The 19,473-nt window shown below is 39.7% G+C and overlaps 1 protein-coding gene across 1 annotated transcript in view; it reads left to right on the forward strand.

The window, feature by feature from the left end:
* Positions 1-1,274: 1,274 nt before the first annotated feature.
* Positions 1,275-19,473, forward strand: part of sdk2a (sidekick cell adhesion molecule 2a) — a 91,597-nt gene continuing 73,398 nt past the window's right edge. Inside the window, exons 1-4 of the mRNA XM_041777965.1 lie at positions 1,275-1,426; positions 5,104-5,210; positions 5,488-5,635; positions 10,536-10,669. Coding sequence (XP_041633899.1) covers positions 1,290-1,426; positions 5,104-5,210; positions 5,488-5,635; positions 10,536-10,669 — 526 coding nt within the window. The 5' untranslated portion in view covers positions 1,275-1,289. The remainder of the gene's footprint in view (positions 1,427-5,103; positions 5,211-5,487; positions 5,636-10,535; positions 10,670-19,473) is intronic.

Raw genomic sequence — 19,473 nt, forward strand, 5'->3', positions numbered from 1 at the left:
GAAGTGTGCTGGTGTTTGTGGTGTCCTGTTCTCCGCGTGCATGTCTATGTACACACCGAGTGCATGGCTGCTTGTGTGAAACACAGGGGTGCAGAGTCATTCTTTTATTTACAGTTTCAATCAGGTTCAATTTTCTGTCTCCTCTTCCCTGCACGGTCAGGCTGCCCTCACATGCACCTGCTTCCACCACACCATCCTCTGCTTTAGCTCCATAAATCTCTAGTGTGAACTTGTGTACGGATGTAGGGAGGAGACGGCAAGAAGGGGCCTCCAGTAATCAGCCATGAGAGTGAGTCAGTGGAGTGAGTGTGGAAGACCTAGAACCAGGCGTGCTCCAGGCCTTGGCGGCTTACTGCAACTATTAATACAGACTTTAATTAGCCCGCCACAAACACTGGCACAATCGGCTCAGTGTCGCCCGTGGCTGGTGAGGCAGACAGATCAATAGGTCTGATCATGCCTTTTTCATCAGCTCAAATGAAAGCACTTTGTCTCAGAGCTGAGCCCCGGACCTTGTGTATCACCTTAAAGGCTTTTTGTGGCTGCACTGCCTGTGTGCAGTGTTGCGGATGGGGCTTGTATAATCTGGCTGCATTAGGGAACTATAAAGATAAATGAAGGGAGGCACAGAGCATAACTCATCCTGTCAGAGAAGGGGGTTTAAGGCTGGGAAACTTTGTGTTTTCTAAACCAGCCCCTTCCCCCATGGCTTCCCAGTTTTACACTCTTTCTTCCTCCTACTTGCTCGTGCTTTTTTTATGTTTGTGAACAATCTCTGCTGTATTTTTCTCCATCTGCTTTCTGTCTATTTTCACTTCCCACCTCTTTCAATCTACCTCTCCCCTCCCCGTCTCTCTCGCTCCCTCTCTTTACCCATCCTCTTTTAGTGATCTAGAGGTATGGACGTGTTCATTTACACTCCCTCTGCTGCACAAATTGCTCCTCTACCTCTTTGCCAGCGCATTTCAAATGAAATAAAAGAGTAAGCTGCTTTTGCAGTAACAACTTATTCCATGTGCTTTTTTGGCAGGCTTCTGTGTTGACCTTCAAGTTCCCAATCAGTGCACAAGAAAAATGGAAATAGCTTGTTCTGAGCCTTCATTTCCTGTGAATTGCTGGGATTGTGTTGTGTGTCTGCTCGAAGGGGTGACTGAATCATCGCCTTTTTCACCAACTCCTTGCTGCTCTTTTTCTGTCTGTCTTTTCTTGTCTTTTTATATCACTCTCACCTCTTTTTTGCCTCTCTTCTCTCCCTCTTCTGGATAGATGATGTCCCGCCTTATTTCAAGATGGAGCCGCCTCAGACACAGGTTCATTTGGAGGGAAACCGCCTGGTCCTTACCTGCATGGCGGAGGGCAGCTGGCCTCTGGAATTCAAATGGATCTACAACGGTACAGAGCTCACACGGTTCTCCCTGGAGTACAGGTGAGGAATGCAGCCTTGCTGCTAGACCTGATTCTATTATCTCTTTTTTTATTATTATTATTATTCATCAACTATAATTAGCTTACTACACAAGGACATTTTAGCAGCATTTAATTGTAACTAATAGCTCGATTGCTCATTTTTATTCATATTCGTGACTCATTTCTATGGATTTATTCAAGACCGATTTGGCTACATGTCTCCCTTGAGACATAACAACCTGCGTTCAGGGGATTGTCAGATTTGTATCTCTCACTGTATTCAACATTCAGAGATGGTGGGAGATGATAACTATTCTACTCTCTGCTGTTTGCTCAAAGTATCATCGCCTGCAACAAAATCTCCCCATGCATATTGTTTATCAGATTGTCTAGCATGCTTGTCGGCCCTACTCTGCGATGTCAGCAGTCAGACGCTGTTTCACTGACCGGAGAGTTCTTCTACGCTCTTACTCCAGCCTGAAAACACAACAGTTTTACTCAGGACCACCCACAGATGTGGCTGGGTCCCTGACAGACCCAGAGAACTGGACCTCCTCAGATGTGATTTACTAACAATGTCACTGCATGTGTGTTGGATCAGGAGCATCGGTGCTAACTATCCTGGCTAACATTTACTTCATTTTGGAGCTGAAGAGTGTGTCAGGCTGTTAATGGGTCTGATGTTTAAGTTATTTATCAAGGCAGTTTTTAACTTCTATTAACCATTTTTCTGCCCAGTTTTGCCACTCTCCATTAATTTTGTGCACTTTTTGTCAAATTTGCCCCTTTTTAACCATTTTTGTGACTTGTTCAACCTTTTTCACCACTGTTTGACATTTTTTGCCCCTTTTGACCAGATTATTCCTCTGTTAACAAAGTTTTTAACCCATTTAAACGACTTTCTGCTATTTTTCCCAGTTTTGAACCAGTTTTGCCTCTGTTAACCCATTTTTTCCACTCCTATGTTTTGGCTGTTAATTCTTTTTCCACTCTAAAAAGATTTTAGTGCCTTTTAATCCTATGCCCCTATCTTGTTGCTGATAAGCAATTTTGGCACTTTCTCGACCCTTTTCACCAACTATTTTTTGCCATTTTTACCCATTTTAATGACTTTTTCGGACATTTTTGCCACTTTTGACCAGAATATTCCTCTGTTAACTTATTTTTGCTATTTTTAACCCATTTTGCCTCAATTAACAAATTGTTGCCCATTCTTAATCCTATTTCCACCATTTTGTCCTCTTAAAGCAATTTTGTCACATTTTGAACCCTTTCCCATTGTTCTCCTTATTTCCCATTTTTGCCATTTCTTGACACCTTTAACACTTTTTTGGCCATTTTTGATACTTTTGATCAATGTTTTCCTCTGTTAACAATTCTTATCATTTTAAAACATTTTTATACTATTTCTGCTGTTTTTGCCATTTTTGACCCATTTGCTTCTGTTAATCCATTTTAGTCACTCTCTACCTTTTCCATTGTCTGCTAACGCCGACTGCTAAACCAGTTTTTCCAAGTGAAATCCATTTTTGCCATTCCAAACCATTTTTTTGCCCCTTTTTAATCCTATTTCACCCATTTTGTCACATTTTTAACCATTTCTACCACATTTCTGCCCATTTTTGCCACTTTTTACACTTTTCATAAATTTGCACAATATTTTTTTACCCAATTTTCCCCTCTTTACCCATTTTTGCAACTTCTTAACCCCTTTTTCCTTTTTTTTCCATTTTAGCCACTTTTGACCAATCTATTCTTCTGTTAAACATTTTTGTCTTTAAAAGCATTTTTGCTCCTTTTTATTCCTATTTCAACCATTTTGTCACATTTGAGGCATTTTGTCACATTTTGAACCCTTTTCACTACTTTTTCTGCCCACTTTTGCAGAAAAATTCTAACCCCTTTTCTTCAATTCAGCCATTTTTTTCACTTTTGACCAATTTATTCCTCTGTTACACATTTTTGTCTTTTAAAGTTTTTGGTCACTCTTCAACCCATTTTCATCACCTTTTCTGTCTTTTTTTTTTTTTTTTTTTTTTTTTTACATTTTTTAGCCATTTTTGCCTCTTTTTTGCCTACTTTTACAGATTTTTGCCCCTTTTTAATCCTATTTCACCCATATTTTGGCCTGTTTGAACCACTTTCACCACTTTCTTCTGCCCATTTTTCCTCTGTGAACCCATTTTTGCCAATATTAACCCCTTTTCACCACTTTCTATGCCTTTTTTTGCAGACTTCAAACACATTTCACTCTTTCTTCTGCTCATCTTTGCCACTTGTAATCCCTTTTCACTTTTTTCTGACTGTGCCTTTTTTTTGTAATTTTTAAGCCTTTTTTTTTTTTTTTACTTTTTTTCTTTTTTAAACAATTTTTTGCTTCTTTTAACCCATTTTTATGTTTAATTTTAGAAAAGGTGTTCACATTTTGATGAAGCTTTGTATTACAGCATAGATAAGGTGATAAATTATTTTTGCTTTGGTAACAGTGGCTGTTATTAAGGTAAAAACATTAAATATGGTTATCACAACTTAACTTTTCAATGAACCATGATTTTCCTGACCTCCATGGGCTCCCCTTTCCCCCCCTTATGGGCGGCCTTGGTTTCACTAACAGCACAGAGTGTGGCAGGAGAAAGCCTCAGCCTGTGCTAACAAGGCTTCACTTTCTGAGTATGCATCAGTATGCCCATTGTACTGTATGTGGAGTTAACAGGTTGCAGTTGCAGTTCTCAGGAAAAGTCAGTCTCTATCTTCCTCTAGGTTTTCTTTTTTTTCTCCCGGCCTCTCTACTCACAGTCCGACTCGTCCCCTCGACACGGACAGACACTCTCTGGTGGCATTGTCTGATTGCTATCACGAGCTACAACCCCCCTTAACCACACACTCATTCCTTCCCCATCCATCTCTCCCTCTCTAAAATCCTCTTGCTTGTTCTCACCCCTCATCTTCTTCCTTTTTTTTTTTCTTTTTTTTTTTTTTTTTTACTCAGCATTTGGCTTAGCTCTCACGTGGCTTAGTCTCTTGGTCTGCTTTGCAGGCCAGCCCTCTGCTTGTTATTCTTCACCAGCCCTGATCAAAGAGGAGAACTGGAATCCATTTAATCAGACCCCCTCTCACCCCACCCACCCACTACCACCACCACTACCACCCTTATCCGGGTTGCAGTGCAGGGGGGGAAACATGGCAGGCAAGGCGCGGACTCCACACTCCTTGGTGGCTGTAGCAAACCAATTAGAGGCGACTCTGCTGTGGGGTTATCTCACTTGCATTTCACACAGCCCATTTAACGTGAATGCACATGGAGGGATAGACAGACATTTATGGCTGCACATGTGAGAGGGACTTGTATGATTTGATTCACCTGACTGGAGATACAAGATAACAATGAGGCTTTGTGAGTTCTGCCAGTCAGAGGCTGTGCTGTCTCTGCCGTTCACTCCAAGGCTAGCTTGAAAAATGCATTTTCCTTTCTTTAGTTTACTATTTACTGGCCTGAAGTACATCAGCAGCAAATCTCACTTCAAGGCTGCTCTAAGTAGAATGCCATTTAAACTGTGTATAAGGTTCCCAGTGAAACATCTCGATTAATTTAGCACCTTGAGAGTGGGGACAAAAAGCGCCAAGATGACAAATATCGCTGTCTGTCATACTGATGATGACTAACGGCACTTTGGTTTTTTCTCTGTGCCCTGTTAGGTACTTGATCCCCACGCTGGACCGAGCACACGCTGGCCACTACCGCTGCATTGTGAGGAATCGAGTGGGTGCTATAATGCAGTGCAGCACTGAAGTGCAGGTTGCCTGTAAGTGTGGGCTTCTTTCCATACATCCGCAGCTCTGACAGAATAAGGGGAGGACAGTGTTTTTGTTGAAGGCTTGTCATGTGGATGAGTCACTCTGAGTAAAGGAGCTTAGGTTTTGAAAAGGTACAAGACTTGGTGCTAATGACAATTCTCTCTTTTCATCTTCTTTGTTGCTGGCATGCATTCACAACATTTTGGCAACACTACTCTCTGCAAGTTTGAATTTTTAACTTCCCTTGCCTCCCTTTTCTTACAAACTTTTCTCCATGTCTGCAAGATATGGGTGGTTTCGTGGAGGGTGAAAGGTCTCAAACTGTCTCCCAGGGTGAGGGTGCTCTCCTCCACGCACCGCGCATACACAGCTTCCCCAGGCCTCAGATCACGTGGTTCAGAGATGGACGTAAGATTCCCTCCAGCAGCCGTATGTGAGTCTACTTTCCTTTCAGCTTGGATTGTGTGGTGCGAGATTGTCTACGTGTACGAGTTGCTGGTGAAATGTTTCTCACTTCTGCTCGCAGTTTTTCTGTTAACCCCCTCACACCGAAAGCAAAGTTTAGCGAGCTGGTTGATGGAGGAGTTTTAGCGCAGGCCCTGTGTTCATCATCGAATCACCTCTGAGTGATAAAGCGCGTTATTATATCGGCCCTATTGACTCTGCGAGGCAGGATGATTGAAGGGTAGCGATAGAGCAGGCAGCAGGGGAACCAATTAGACAAAATTGGACAAAAGGCCTCAATTGATGATATGTTTGACTGACAGCGCTCACCCCTGGGTGGATTCGTGTGAAAGGGTGTGCATGTGGTAAGAATCTGTGTGAGGCTGCATGTGCATTGTGGAAGTACTGCTAGTGACTGTGCATCTGTATGCTCCCATTGTTAAAGCATGGTAACTTCTTTTTGTCTCTGTGTAGCATTCATATCTGTTCAGATATGCATTTCTCCTGAAGACATTCTGTGAATGGAATCACCTGAGATTAATTTTGCCATCCAGACAAATAGAGGAAGGCAGAACACAACTCCTCCGAAACCACCTCCTCATCGATTATTCATCAGCGAGCTCTACCATGTCGTAGCTGACATGAAGATTTTCACTCTGAGCTGCATGCTCCGGCTTGAAGGTCGGATTGGTGCGTGCATCGTCTGCCTTGGGGGCTCCAAAAACGCGAGTACAAGCAGTGAGGGGAATTGAAATGCAGAAAAAAACAACCTCAACCTCCATGAATGTTTGGACCTGTTCCAGAGCTGGTTACTACGCAGCTGACTCTTATCAGAAGTGAAGCGCTGAAGCTTTGCTCTGTGACAATGAGAGGCACTGACAGGACACTCTGCATTTACTGCTTGTTTGCTCGCTTTGTGTCAGGCCACATTGATATTCCTGGCCTTGTGTGTACATGGTTGTTTTTGTGTTTGTGTAAGTGTCTGTTGAGTGGCTCATGATTGTCCAGGAGAGTGTCTGTTTATCCTGAACCGATCGCTCAGATGCTGGCAGATATAGAGAGTCTAATCTAGCTGCGTGCTTAGTGTCAGCTCTCGTTTAACGGGTCCTTCAGAGATGCTTCAGACCATCAGCTTTACCAGCTCTTCAGTATCAAAGCTCCTGAAACCAGAACATCCTAAAATGTTGATTTCAGTGGAGTAGCTTGGTATTTTTTAGGCTAAATGCTTGACTAAGTTTATGCAAGTGTTCGCCCTTTTACTTTTTTGAAATGTGCTGACCATTATCCACATCATAAGGGATGCTACTAAAATAATACCCTGTAGAGAGCTTAAAAGTGCCAAAATTTAAAGAAGTATGTGCTATAGTGCTTTGGGAAAGTATTTTCCTGTTCCTGATTTTTTATTATTTTGCATATTAGTCACACTTAACTTAATTAGAAAGACTTTATTTATAATGTGAAAAAAGCCATCCAAACCTGCCTGGCCAAATGTGAAGAAAGATTGCTCTCTGGCAGCAATCACACCTGATTACTGACAGACCTGCTGAATCAAGAAATCAATTTAATAGAAACTGTCTGACAAGGTCAAGTAGACTAAAAGATCTCTCATCATGTTGCCGTGTAAAGAAATTTAAGGACAGATGAGAAACTAAGTCACTGACATCTGTCACTCTGGAAAGGGTTACAACGCCATTTCTTTGGGACTCCAGCAAACCATGGTGAGAGTCATTATCCACAAATGGAGAAAACTTTGAACATTGGTGATCCTTCCCAGGATTTACCAGCCTACCAAAATTACTCGAAAGGTTCATTTGTGCTTGCATGTGGATACAGACAGAGCTTTCTGTGTGCACTCTGCATTCATTTCATCTGTTTTTCATCCGTTCTCTAAAAGCTTATGGATATGGATCAAATGTAGCAATACCACCACCAATAACAGGGCAGAGTTCAGCAATATGGCTTGCAGTTTTACCCAGAGGAGCAAAACGTAACAAAGAAGAAACATTGGGAAAAAAAAGGCCAAACTTAATCCAATTTTCTGAGGAAATAGCAAAAAATATTGAGTGAGTTCTTTTAAAAATATATAAACATATCAATGATGTTGGCTCACCTGGGCACAAAGACAGCTACAAGTGCACAACTGAGCAGTAGGGATGGGGATCGTTAATTTTCGTTGATATTGATACCCTTATTGATCCGAGTCCTTATCGATACCGCTATCAATACTTTTTTACAGTTTGGTGGACAGACAAAATGAGGGCAAACCTCTATTTTGTATCACATTCTTCATATTCACAACTGTATTTATTGAAGTTTCTCATCAAAACCTTAATTTTCCTAACCTTTTTCACATATCCATCTGGTAAACCACTCACAGATGGCATTTGGAAAAGGGCAGAGCCTTAAAAAAAAACCTTGGAGGGTGAGTGGATGAACATTGTGTCTGTCAAATCTTTACGGGCCATCTTTTCCTTTGGCTGTAATTGCATCGGCCTCTTGTTGCAGCTTGCTTACGTCATGATGCCGCGCCCGAAAATACTGCCCCACTACACTAATTGTCCTGTCACTTTCTAACCCGGCCTAAACTGTTTAGACGGGAGCTTTGCAAGATGTATTCGCCAGTGAGAAACCTGGAAACAGGCGTATCCATCTGCTTTGCAAGGTTAAAATTTTCCCTTTATGTGACATTTGAACACATCATAACACATAGAGCACAGTCTTCTAATTCACTGAAGTTACCTGAACACATCATATTTTCTGTCTTTTGGCTGGATAAATTAGCTAATTAACTTCAATTCTGCTGATTACAGAATAACTTTCTACACTGGATTCATATTTTTAACTAATAGGAACTGCTGTTTTTTTACACCAGTTGTATCTTAAAATAAAGTTACGTCACAGAGCCTGTGAGACTCGAGAGCAGTATCGATAAGCTATAACGTTTTTGATTTTCCTTAAGGACCCAGGTTTTGATCCCCATTGCTACTGAATGAGCAGAAGTCGGATCATAGCAGATGCACATCAGTATGAGGGCAACTGTTGTTAAGTTCAAAGTGCATGGATCTTTTTCAGAGCATAAATGAGCCTCGAGAGCGCATCAGTGACTCATCCAGGAGGTCGCAAAAGAACCGAGAACAACATCTAAAGACCTGCAGGCCTTATTTGACTTAGTTAAGAACAGTGTTGAAGATTTAACAATAAGAAAGAGACTGGGCAAAAAAGGCATCCGTGGGAGATTTCAAAGGCCAAAACCACCAGTGACCAAAAAGAACACAAAGCTTGCCTCATATTTGCAAAAAACTTTTTGATGATCCCCAAGACTTTTGGGAAAATATTCTGTGGACTCATGAGACAAAGGTTGAGCTTTTTGGAAAGTGGTGTCCAGTTACATCTGGAGTTAAACTAACAAAGCATTTCAAAAAAGATCAAAAGTCAAACATGGTCGAAGTAGTTAGATGGTCCATGGCCACTTTGCTGCTTCCAGACCTGGATGACTTGCAGTGATTGATGGAACCATGAATTCTTCTCTGTACTAGAAAATCTTGAAAGAGAATGTCCAACCATCAGTTCATCACTTCAAGCTAAAGCACGTGGGTTTGTAGCAGGAAAGACAATGATTGGAAAGTCACCAGCAAGTCTACCCTTGACGGGCTTTAAAACATGAAGGTTTTTAGTGACCTTGTAAAAGTCTGGACTTAAAGCCAATTGCAGTGGCATGACCTTAGACAGGCTGTTACTTGAAAAAATCTCCAATGTGACTGAAATAAAAACAATTCTGCAAAGAAGAGCGGGCCAAAATTCCTCCACAGTGATGTTGCCAGTTAGTGCAAAAACTTGCTCCGGTTGTTGCCACCTAGGGTGAAACAACCAATTATCAGATTTAGGGGGCAATTACTCGGTAGGTTTGGGTGGCTTTTTTCTTTAATAAATGAAATCATCATTTAAAAACTTATTGCATTTCCTTAGTTTATTTTTGTCTAATATTAAACTTTCTTTGATGATCTTAAATATTAAATTGCGACAGCTATGCAAAAGTAAGGCACAGGGAAGGGGCAAATACTTCTTCACAGCACTGTAATTCTGTATATCATTAAATAAGGGACTTTTGTACTCCTTTTAACATGTGTCTTTAGCAATTATTTATGTCCAGACTTCAACTGTGGTTACATCTTACAAATAAACTTCAAATGTGCAGACATCTAAGTTCATCAATTCCACAAAGCTGTTGAGGGACCAATTAATTTGTCAGGATTTATTAGGATTCTTTTTCAGCCAAAAAAAACACAGAACTGCGGAGCTTCTTCTATGAACCTCCAGTATCTCACAAGACCAGCCTAACTGATCTCAACCCCCTGGGTTTCACAGTGATTATAATTACAGTAAAATTTGTACTAATAACCAAGTTATGCAGAAACAGTTAGAATAAAATTAAGAGAGAATTTCTGAGCTATTCCTTCAAGACTCTGCAATACCTTGTAGATGGAAGGGCTCATAAAATTTGTTTTTGTGCACTTTTTTTAGAGATAATATATGCACACACGTGTGTGAGTCAGTTTACCCTCAGGATTTATTGACTGTGAGAACCTACTTCTCACTGATTTAATGATACGAGTGTGTGTCTGTGTGCTTTTTTAATGCGTGTATGCATGCAGTTTGATGTGTTCAGGGGCAAATTCTTCAATGCACACCAGTTGACTGGGGACGTCTGTTTAATTGGGAGCCAAATTGGTGATCCCATTTTAATTTAACTACATTCAACACCACCTCAAGCTTTTTGTGTCTTTATTAAGCTAGGGCTTAGGCTACTCACTTGTCATGGGAATGAATGTGAGGTGATGCAATGTCTTTAAAAGTGTGCTCCTCTAATGCATGCATGGATGTTCACTCAGTGCCATCACGCTGGACAACACGCTGGTCATCCTGTCCACTGTGGCTCCTGATGCGGGACGCTACTACGCCCAGGCGGTCAATGACAAGAACGGGGAGAACAAAACCAGTCAGCCCATCATTCTGACAGTGGAAAGTAAGTACACACACACACACACACACACACCTAAAAATGTGCACAAATTGAAGCAACACATGCTTTTACCCAGACACCACGCTACCAGATTGCTTGTGTCATCAACAGATTGCATCAACAGGTTGTTGCAGATGACAGAATAAAAGTTTCATTTTTTTATATTATTCTTCAGCTCAGTGCTCAAACACTCATGCATTACAGCAGGGGTGTCAAACTCAGTCACAGCAGGGGCCGGATTCTGAATTTAGGTCTAAACTGAAAGCCTTACAGGATCAACATTTAACCATAAACTGTCAACCTCATTCTCACCAGAAATGAATTATGAAGGAAAAAAAAACAAAAAAAAAAAAAACAACTCTAAATGAGTCTAAATGATAACTTTAAAGGATCAAAATCTGAGATAAAAAGAAAAAAAGTCAAGCTTACTGTTCAATTGTTGATTTCTAATATAAACTATCATGTATTTTAGTACTGATGTTGTATTACTGATTTACTGTGTTAATCCTAGGATGGTACAGGAAAGGCAAAAATAAGCCACTGGCTTCAGCCTATTCCTCTTTTGGTTGCTGACTGACACATTTTATGTAAAAATTATCTTGTTTGATACTTGCTTTTTTATTTTTTTAATCAGCATGTATATAACCGAAATTTAAAAATCCATTCAGTCATTCCAAAGGTAAAACTTGAGCCAAAAGCCAAAATAATGTTTATAAAAGGCAAAAATATGAGATAAAATTCAAAACCATGAGTTTTAAAGGTCTAACTATTAAATCAAATTTGAAATTATGAGTTTTAAAGGTAGGAAAAAATAGATAGAATTAAAATTAAGAGGTTTAAATATCAAAATCTGAGATAAAATTCCAAATGTTAAGTGTACAATGGCAACCTATGAAATAAAATTCAAATCATGAGTATAATAGGTCAAAATAATAGATAAAATTCAACATATTGATTGTTGTACTGGTGAAAATAGGAGGTAACCCTAATCATGAGTTTTAAAGACCTAAAAATGACATAAAATTCAAAATCATTAGTTTTAAAGGTCAAAATATATAATGAAGTTCTAAATCATGAGTTTGTAAGGTCTAAAAGTGAGATAAAATTCAAAGTCATGAGTCTAAAAGGTCAAAGTATGAGATAAAATGTCAAATTATGAATTGAAAAGGTGAAAACATTAATTGGAAATACAAAATAATGGGTTTTAAGTCCTAATTGTGAGATGTAAAATTGAAAAAAAAAATCCCACATTCTAATCATTTTTTTCTCTTTTACTATTTCAAGTTTTTTGGACTTTAAAAAGATATTTTAAATCATCAAGTTAAGTTTTTCATTTTTGTAAGGGAGGAAATCTGCAGACCTTATACCAGTGGGCCAGATATAATTAAAATATGATCTGATCCTGTGGGCCGAGTATAACTGCACCAGAGACCGGATTTGGTCCCTGGGCCTTGAGTTTGATACCCCTGCATTAGAGCATCTACACAACAGGTGTCAGAGGAAGACAATAGAAGCAGAGATAGCACCCTCTACTGGCAGAGCCTTTCATCACTCTCTCCCCTGTCCTACACATGTCATCATGTCCATTACCTTCAGCACAATAGTTGTCCTCTTGCTCCTATAACCCCCGGCTCCAGCAGTGAATCACGGTCGTATAAGGTGTGTTTTAGCTCCAGCAGCACCTCTGTAGCTGCCTGGATGTAAAGGCCCCATAAAGTGGACCTTCAGTTTAATCACTCCTTGCAAAAAGCAGATTTATGAAAATGACACAGAGCGAACAGGGAATGATTTAAACATGCTCACACCTACGCTAACGCACACTTCGGATTAGAAGGTCGGCCTCACTTGTAAACAGAACTTTAAATAAGGTTTGGCATTTTTCATGCAGGCATGGTTCCATGTGGACGGGTAGCTTCCCTTTCACCCCTCCTTCTGCCACCTTTCATCAAAACAAAGTCGAATAAAATCTCCAGCCTGCTGTTAATTTCTTATTTAGGATGATATTTTATACCACCTACATTGCAACCTTTGAGAAAAAGATAGCAAATGATCCCTCATGATTTGCATTATTCATCCGGTGTATGAGATTTTTTAACCTGTTCAAATGTAGTGCTGCACATTTTAATATCTTACTGGCGCCTGCTTATTCGGCTCATCATGCCATTAATACAGTGTTTGTAATTCAGAACTCAATAGGCATGACACAGCAATCTGCAGGGACCAGATATCACAGAATCTCTCCGAGACTGGCCTTGTGGATCACATTCGATTTTGCATCTGAAAGTCAATAAGGTTTTTTCTCTCCTTTTTGTACAGCTGGATTTGTTCATTTTAGCGATTCTGCAGAGGGAAAATATGCAGTAGAGGAAAAAGTGTTGATCCAGAGGGAGCATACAAATGAGACACAACTGAGTCTAATAGTAAAAGGCAAACTGACAAAGGCTAATACTCCAACTGGGCAGACATTTTGTTTTCCTTTTATTCCTCAGAGTGTGAAATTCACTACAATTGACTTGGGTTTGCTTTTGTCTGCAGACGGGGACACATGTAAACAATATGGTGACATTAGTAGTGAGAATTTGCTATGCAGGTCACCGCCTTGTTTACTTTTCCCTTTTAATTAGGAGATTACACACTTGAAGTATTCTCAACACTGAGAGTTATGAACTGCAATACATTAATTAGTGTCTGCCAAGGAACCAGTCATGTCTTGTAGAAAATAAAATGAGTTATTGGAATAGTCAAATGGATTCCACTTTTCATTGTGTTACTGGCAAACAAATACTGTAGAATTAGCTAACTTTCTTTGACCTATGTATACACACTTTGCTCTGTTTTTACATTTGACAGCTTTAAACACTACAAATCTATTGTCTTAGCCTAAAATTGGATGCCTTTTATAAAAAGGAGCCAAAAATCACCAAATGGAAATATACTTTATTGTAGTTTTGCACTCAGATTTTAACCATCTCTTTTTTATGCCTAGTCCACAGAGAGGCGGATGTTTTGAAAGTGGAGGTTTTTCTGTGCTTTTGTACCTTTTGTAAACATGCAAACAGTGTTTTAAAGTCACTGAGAATGCACATTGTGACAAACTCTGTCCAAGATGAAGATTTTTAGAAGCCCTGTTTGCAGCGTTCGAGTGCAGACGGAAGGTCAAGATTTAGGCTTTTAACATCCAGTGTGTGCCAATTTCTGTTTCTCTGTTTTATGTAACTGGTGTGCAACAGGATCACTTTCATTCACATGGCAATGGGACGTAGCCACATTTGTGCTAGTGTTGAAGGAAACACATTAAGCTGGAAAAAAAGAAGAGAGTTTGGGAGTGGGTTTATCGTGGTTAGCTTGGTCTATTGTAAAGCTATGATGGCTACATTTTAGTTAGGGCTGATATCTTCCATGTGGTTGGTCAGCTGGTTGGTTGATGGGCTCTCATCTGGCCTGGATCCTGCAATTCAGCTGGTCACACACATGTATGTGTGCATGTGTGTGAGAACAAAACAGCAGGACTGTTTGAGAGATGCACAGCAGGACACAAAGAGAAGCAATGTGATGCAGAACATGTTTGTTGTCATGATTTTATCAAAGTGGTTACTGTATATGACTTAGAAATAGCATGTGTTAATCTCATCAGAAAGATGGAGGATGTTTTAGCCTACTGAAGTAGCACTGCTGAGTGTAACTGCTGCAAAGCAACAAGTTCTGCGGCTTGTTTAATTCACCCATTAGTGAATTCAAGTGTTAAGTCCCTTTATCATGCCATTAAAATGTTCACATCAGGTTAGTGTCTGTTATCGACAGACAGAGTGAGAAAAGACAATGTCCTTTAGTAATAGTATTGAGTGGTGATAGTCAGAACAGGAATGTGGACATTCACCTCCAAAGAGCATCAAAGGCTGGCGGTACTAGCTCTACTAGCTTTAGCCACATTCTGTAAACAAACTTCACATCGTTAAGGTTTGGTGTTGCACTGTTGACTTAAAACTAGTCTGCTAAACACAATAACAATTTGTGTTTAATTTGTTTAATTTGTGTTTAGAATGGGAATTATCTGGCCTTTGATATTACTACTTAAAGGTTGTAGGTTTCAAGATGTAAACCATCCATCCATACATCCATCCACTTATCCGGGGCCAGATCATAGTGGCAGCAGGCTAGGCAAGACCACCCAAGACATCTCTCTCCTTAGCAACACTTTCCAGCTATTCCTGGGGGATTCCGAGGTGTTCCCAGGCTGGATGAAACATACAGTCACTCTAGAGAGTCCTAGGTCTACTCTGGGGTCTCCTTTCACTTGGACGTGCCTGGAGGACCTCCACAGGGAGGCAACCAGGAGGCATCCTAATCGGATGCCTGAACTATCTCAGCTAGCTGCTTTCGAGGTGAAGGAGTATGTTTGCGGCTCTACTGCGGGCTCCCTCCTGATGTTCGAGCTTCTCACCCTATCTCTAAGGCTGAGCCCAGACACCCTCCTGAGGAATCTCGTATCCATTGCTTGAACCCACAGTCTTATTCTTTCGTTGATTACTTCGAGTTTTTGACTATGTAGACCAAGCTCTCTCTTAAGACAGAATGAACCTTTTTCTGAGCACCTGGTGGTGTCTGTGTTGCTGTCATGCTACACACTGCTATGCTGTTTTAGTCAACTTTCTGAAAACACAAACCCTAACGGTGGTGGATATAGAGGATACCTGGTTGGGTGGATGGGAAAACTGGAAATGTAATGGTCAGTGCAGAGGAATGGTAAGAAAATGTTTGCAAACCAGAGATGTCTTTGCTATCTCTGAGTAATTTCTTCACCCACACAGCGAAGGGCGGACTACCTTTGACATGGCCTGCTCTTTCCAGCATGCAACAGGGCTTTTTTTTTTGCTTTTCATGTGGCAAAGCTATATTCTTAAGATTGTAGCCTGTGTGGATGGTATTATTTTTGAGCTGGAGGAGGAAAACCTCAGTTTTCAATAATGCACGCCCACGTGCGGACAAGGCCTTCAGTGGACCTTTTGTTTTACTCTGAATTTGGATTCCCTGGACTTAGTTAAGGAAGCTTTTATTTTAACTGTTCAGCTTCTTTGGTTTATTAAAACTTATTTTCATTTTCTGCACCTGGGTCTTGCTCTTTGTTTTTATGCCTGTGGCAATTGGACAGAATCACAGTATAAAAGAAGGAGGAAGGAAATACTGATGAACTGAATGAAGCATTTTTATGCTGTATGTTTTGGTCAGGTGCTATACAATATATGGAGGTGTATTTTTTAATATTTCCTGCTGCACTCACACATCAGCTCAACCCACCATTGTGTGGACAGTATGCTAGGAAACTTTATCAGGAAAAGTACATGTGAAAGGGGTTAATGACGTCTATCAACTCCTTACCTCAGACTGACATGAGTGTGAGATTTTGACATTTAAACTTCAAGTAAATAAATAACTGTGACTGTTTCTTGGACAGCATGCCCTCTATGGTAAAGGAGGTGTTGCAGCTTGTCAGAGCCTTGCCATGTTTTTTTCATGACCGTTGTTTCTGTTGGGTCAAGTATGGGTGAAAAATTCATCTGATTACATTCAAACCCACAGCTCAATCAGAAAAAATCTGATTTTTTCAGGAGTTTGATGCGTGTGGGGTTTAAAACTGTTATGTTTTCATTTGATAGGTGAAATAGAAAACAATGCTGTGTAATACAAGGCTTTTCTCTGAAACTATGTGTTGGAAAACATAAAAAACATGCTCTCCCTCTGTGAAATATTAAGTATGGATTTTCCATTTATCAATGTAAGACAGACTTTGCATGCTTAATAGATTTGTAGTTGAATTTTGGCTTGAAAATTTGTTATGAAGGAATATCTGGATGGGGTAAAATTGCTTTGTACTATACTGTGAAGGCATAGAATACAGTGCCTATAATAAGTGTTCGGTCCCTTGGATGTTTTACCTCTTATATTGATTTAATAAATCAGTCATGGCTGATGTAATTTGGCTAATTTTTGACGAAAATAAATAACAAAAAATCCTCTTTGATGTCAAAGTAAAAACAGATTTCTACAAAATTAAAAACTTAGTGATTGCATAAGTCTTCAGCCCCTTCAAAGTGATTTACCTAATTCAGCAGAAGTCCAGCCAATTGGTGCTAGTCGTCTCACAGTCAGTGAAATGGGGTTCACCTGCGTGCAGTGATTGTAGTATAAAGACACCTTTTGTTTGGAAAGTCCAGTCTGTGGTTTATCAGTATTCCTTGCTACCATTACACCATAAAGACAAAAGAACACTCCAAGCAACTCAGAGAAAAGATTATTTAAAAGTAAGAGTCAGGGGATGGATACAAAAACATTTCCAAGGCACTGAAGATCACTCTGAGTTCAAGTCCATCATCAAGAAATGGAAGGAATATGGCACATGTGTAAATCTGCCTGGATAAGGCCGTCCTCACAGACTGATTGATCGTGCAAGAAGGAGACTAGTGAGAGAGGCCGCCACAACACTTATGACTTGAGTAATGAGTTATGACTTGCTAACAGGCATGTGAGAGACTCCATGGTCAAGTGGAAGAAAATTCTTTGGTCTGATGAGACCAGAATGGTGCCTTTTGACCATCAGAAAACACGCTACGTTTAGTAGACAACGTTGCACATCATTAGAAACACACCATTCCAACAGTGAAGCATGGTGGTAGCAGCATCATGTTGTGGGGATGCTTCCAGGCAGCTGGCCCTGAAAGGCTTGTGAAGGTAGAGGGTATAACAAATGTGGCAAAATATAGGAAAATTCTGGCTAGCACAGAACTTTAAAGGGATGATTTCTGTGTAACCTGACAGAGATTGGGGAGTTTTGCAAAGAAGAATGGAGTAAAATTGCAGTGTCCAGATGGGCAAGCCGGATTGAGACCAGATTCAATGCTGTGATTGCAGCCAAAGGAGCACCTACTAAATACTGACTTGAAGGGGGAGAATTTTTATGCAGTCACTTATTTTTAAAAACCTGTTCCACATTAACATTAAAGAGCATTTTTTGGTCTAAAAGCCAAATTATATTACCTATGATTGATTTATAAAATAAGGCACTGTATGTACTATACTGTAAGTGTTAAGCTTGTCTATATGCACTGGGATGTCTCATACATTTTAAAAAGGTATTAAAGGATTCTATCAGGACTTTATAAAAGGGATAATTTCACACAAAATCTGCATATATCATGTTTAACTGCATCAACAGTTACAATCAATAAATCTCAGTTTTTATATATTCTGTACTTCTTTTATGTTGTCTTTATCTATTGAATATTAGTTCTGACTGATTCTTCCTCTCTCATCACTTCCTCCCTCACTGTCTGCTTTTTCTCCACTACAACAGACACTCAGAGACCACAAGACTTCCAACAATAAAACTTTCCACATAATCTGATGTTAATAAGGCAACACGAATTACACCGATCAGCCAGGCGCCTGTGATCTTTCATTTGAGCCAATAAATTTTGATCTGAGTGATTAAGATTTTTCCTCACAAATCCTCTGAACCTTAGCAGCACTGAAGGCTGTTTGATTTCTTCACATTTTAATTTTTTTCTGATGACTTGACAGGGAGCTGTTTTTGTATGATTTATTGTTCTGCGCTATGTTAATTAATGATCTTGTCAATAACGCCCTCAAGAAGATGCTCATACAATGATGAGATGGATGAACTGGGAGGTCCGGTGGGATCCTTCAACCTTTTCATCAGCCAACGCATCACTTATCAATCAATCAGTGCATCCTCTGCTTTCACTGACATCCTGTGGATAAAACACAGCTAATGACACATTATGCTATTCACCTTCTGTCTCTAACCTCCCTTTAAACCTCCAAACATCATTAAAAGCTCTCACAGGTAGAGGTTTATCATTAACTGTACCAGTCTTATCAATTCAAGCTAACAGAAGCAATTATCTTGTCTTTCTGTGTGTAGGTATAGAGTATGCTTTGGGGTTAATTCATATCTACTTCTAAAATGTTAAATGCATTCTCTAAATGTTCCAGCAAAATGTCAGCAGCAGCCTAATTTGAATTTTCTTCCTGTTTTTGTTGCTTTTGTGCATGAAGCTGTACAGTCATAGGTAAGAGGATATAAATCATCAAGAGAAGCAGCTTGTAGACTACTGGAAATGCTTTTTTTCAAATGTAAAAACTTTAAACTCATTTTTCTCTGGTAATGTAATGGAAAATAAAGTTTTTAGGTTGTTATATGAGCTGCAAGAGACAAAATAACCATCAGAAAGAAGATTTTGTATATTTTTAGGTTCCTGTCACAACTGTCTGGCATATTCCGAACAAAAATGTTCACAGACTGCTATTAGAACATTTTTTCTTTCTTTTTTTCCTGTCAATTCAGAAATGATAAAATGAAATTTTAGCTGATGGCATTTCAGATAATATTTTTTAAACACCTAAGGCCTCCTAGAGCAGTGGTTCTCAAACCTTTCAGCCTGCAACCCCCAAAATAAAAGTGCCAGAGACCGGGGACCCCCACTGTACCTGAAGGTGGTTGAACACAACCATGCACAATTTGGATTAGTCATGTGCAGACAAGGCCATCCATAAAGGGGGGTAAATGAAAGAGCTATTTGGAGCCCAGCTAAACTGGGGACCCATGGAGGTCAGCAAAACCATGGTCCATTGCAAAGTTAAGCTGTGATATTCATATTTCATATTTAACCTTAAAAAATAACCTTTCTTGTCAAAGAAACAAATATCTGTTTTAGTCATTTGTGTACTAAATAGCCTTCTTAAAAATGTTAATCCCCTTTGTTAAAAAAGAAATTAAAATGGTTTAAGAA

Source organism: Cheilinus undulatus, linkage group 21, assembly GCF_018320785.1.
Source record: "Cheilinus undulatus linkage group 21, ASM1832078v1, whole genome shotgun sequence".
NCBI classification, from domain to species: domain Eukaryota; kingdom Metazoa; phylum Chordata; class Actinopteri; order Labriformes; family Labridae; genus Cheilinus; species Cheilinus undulatus.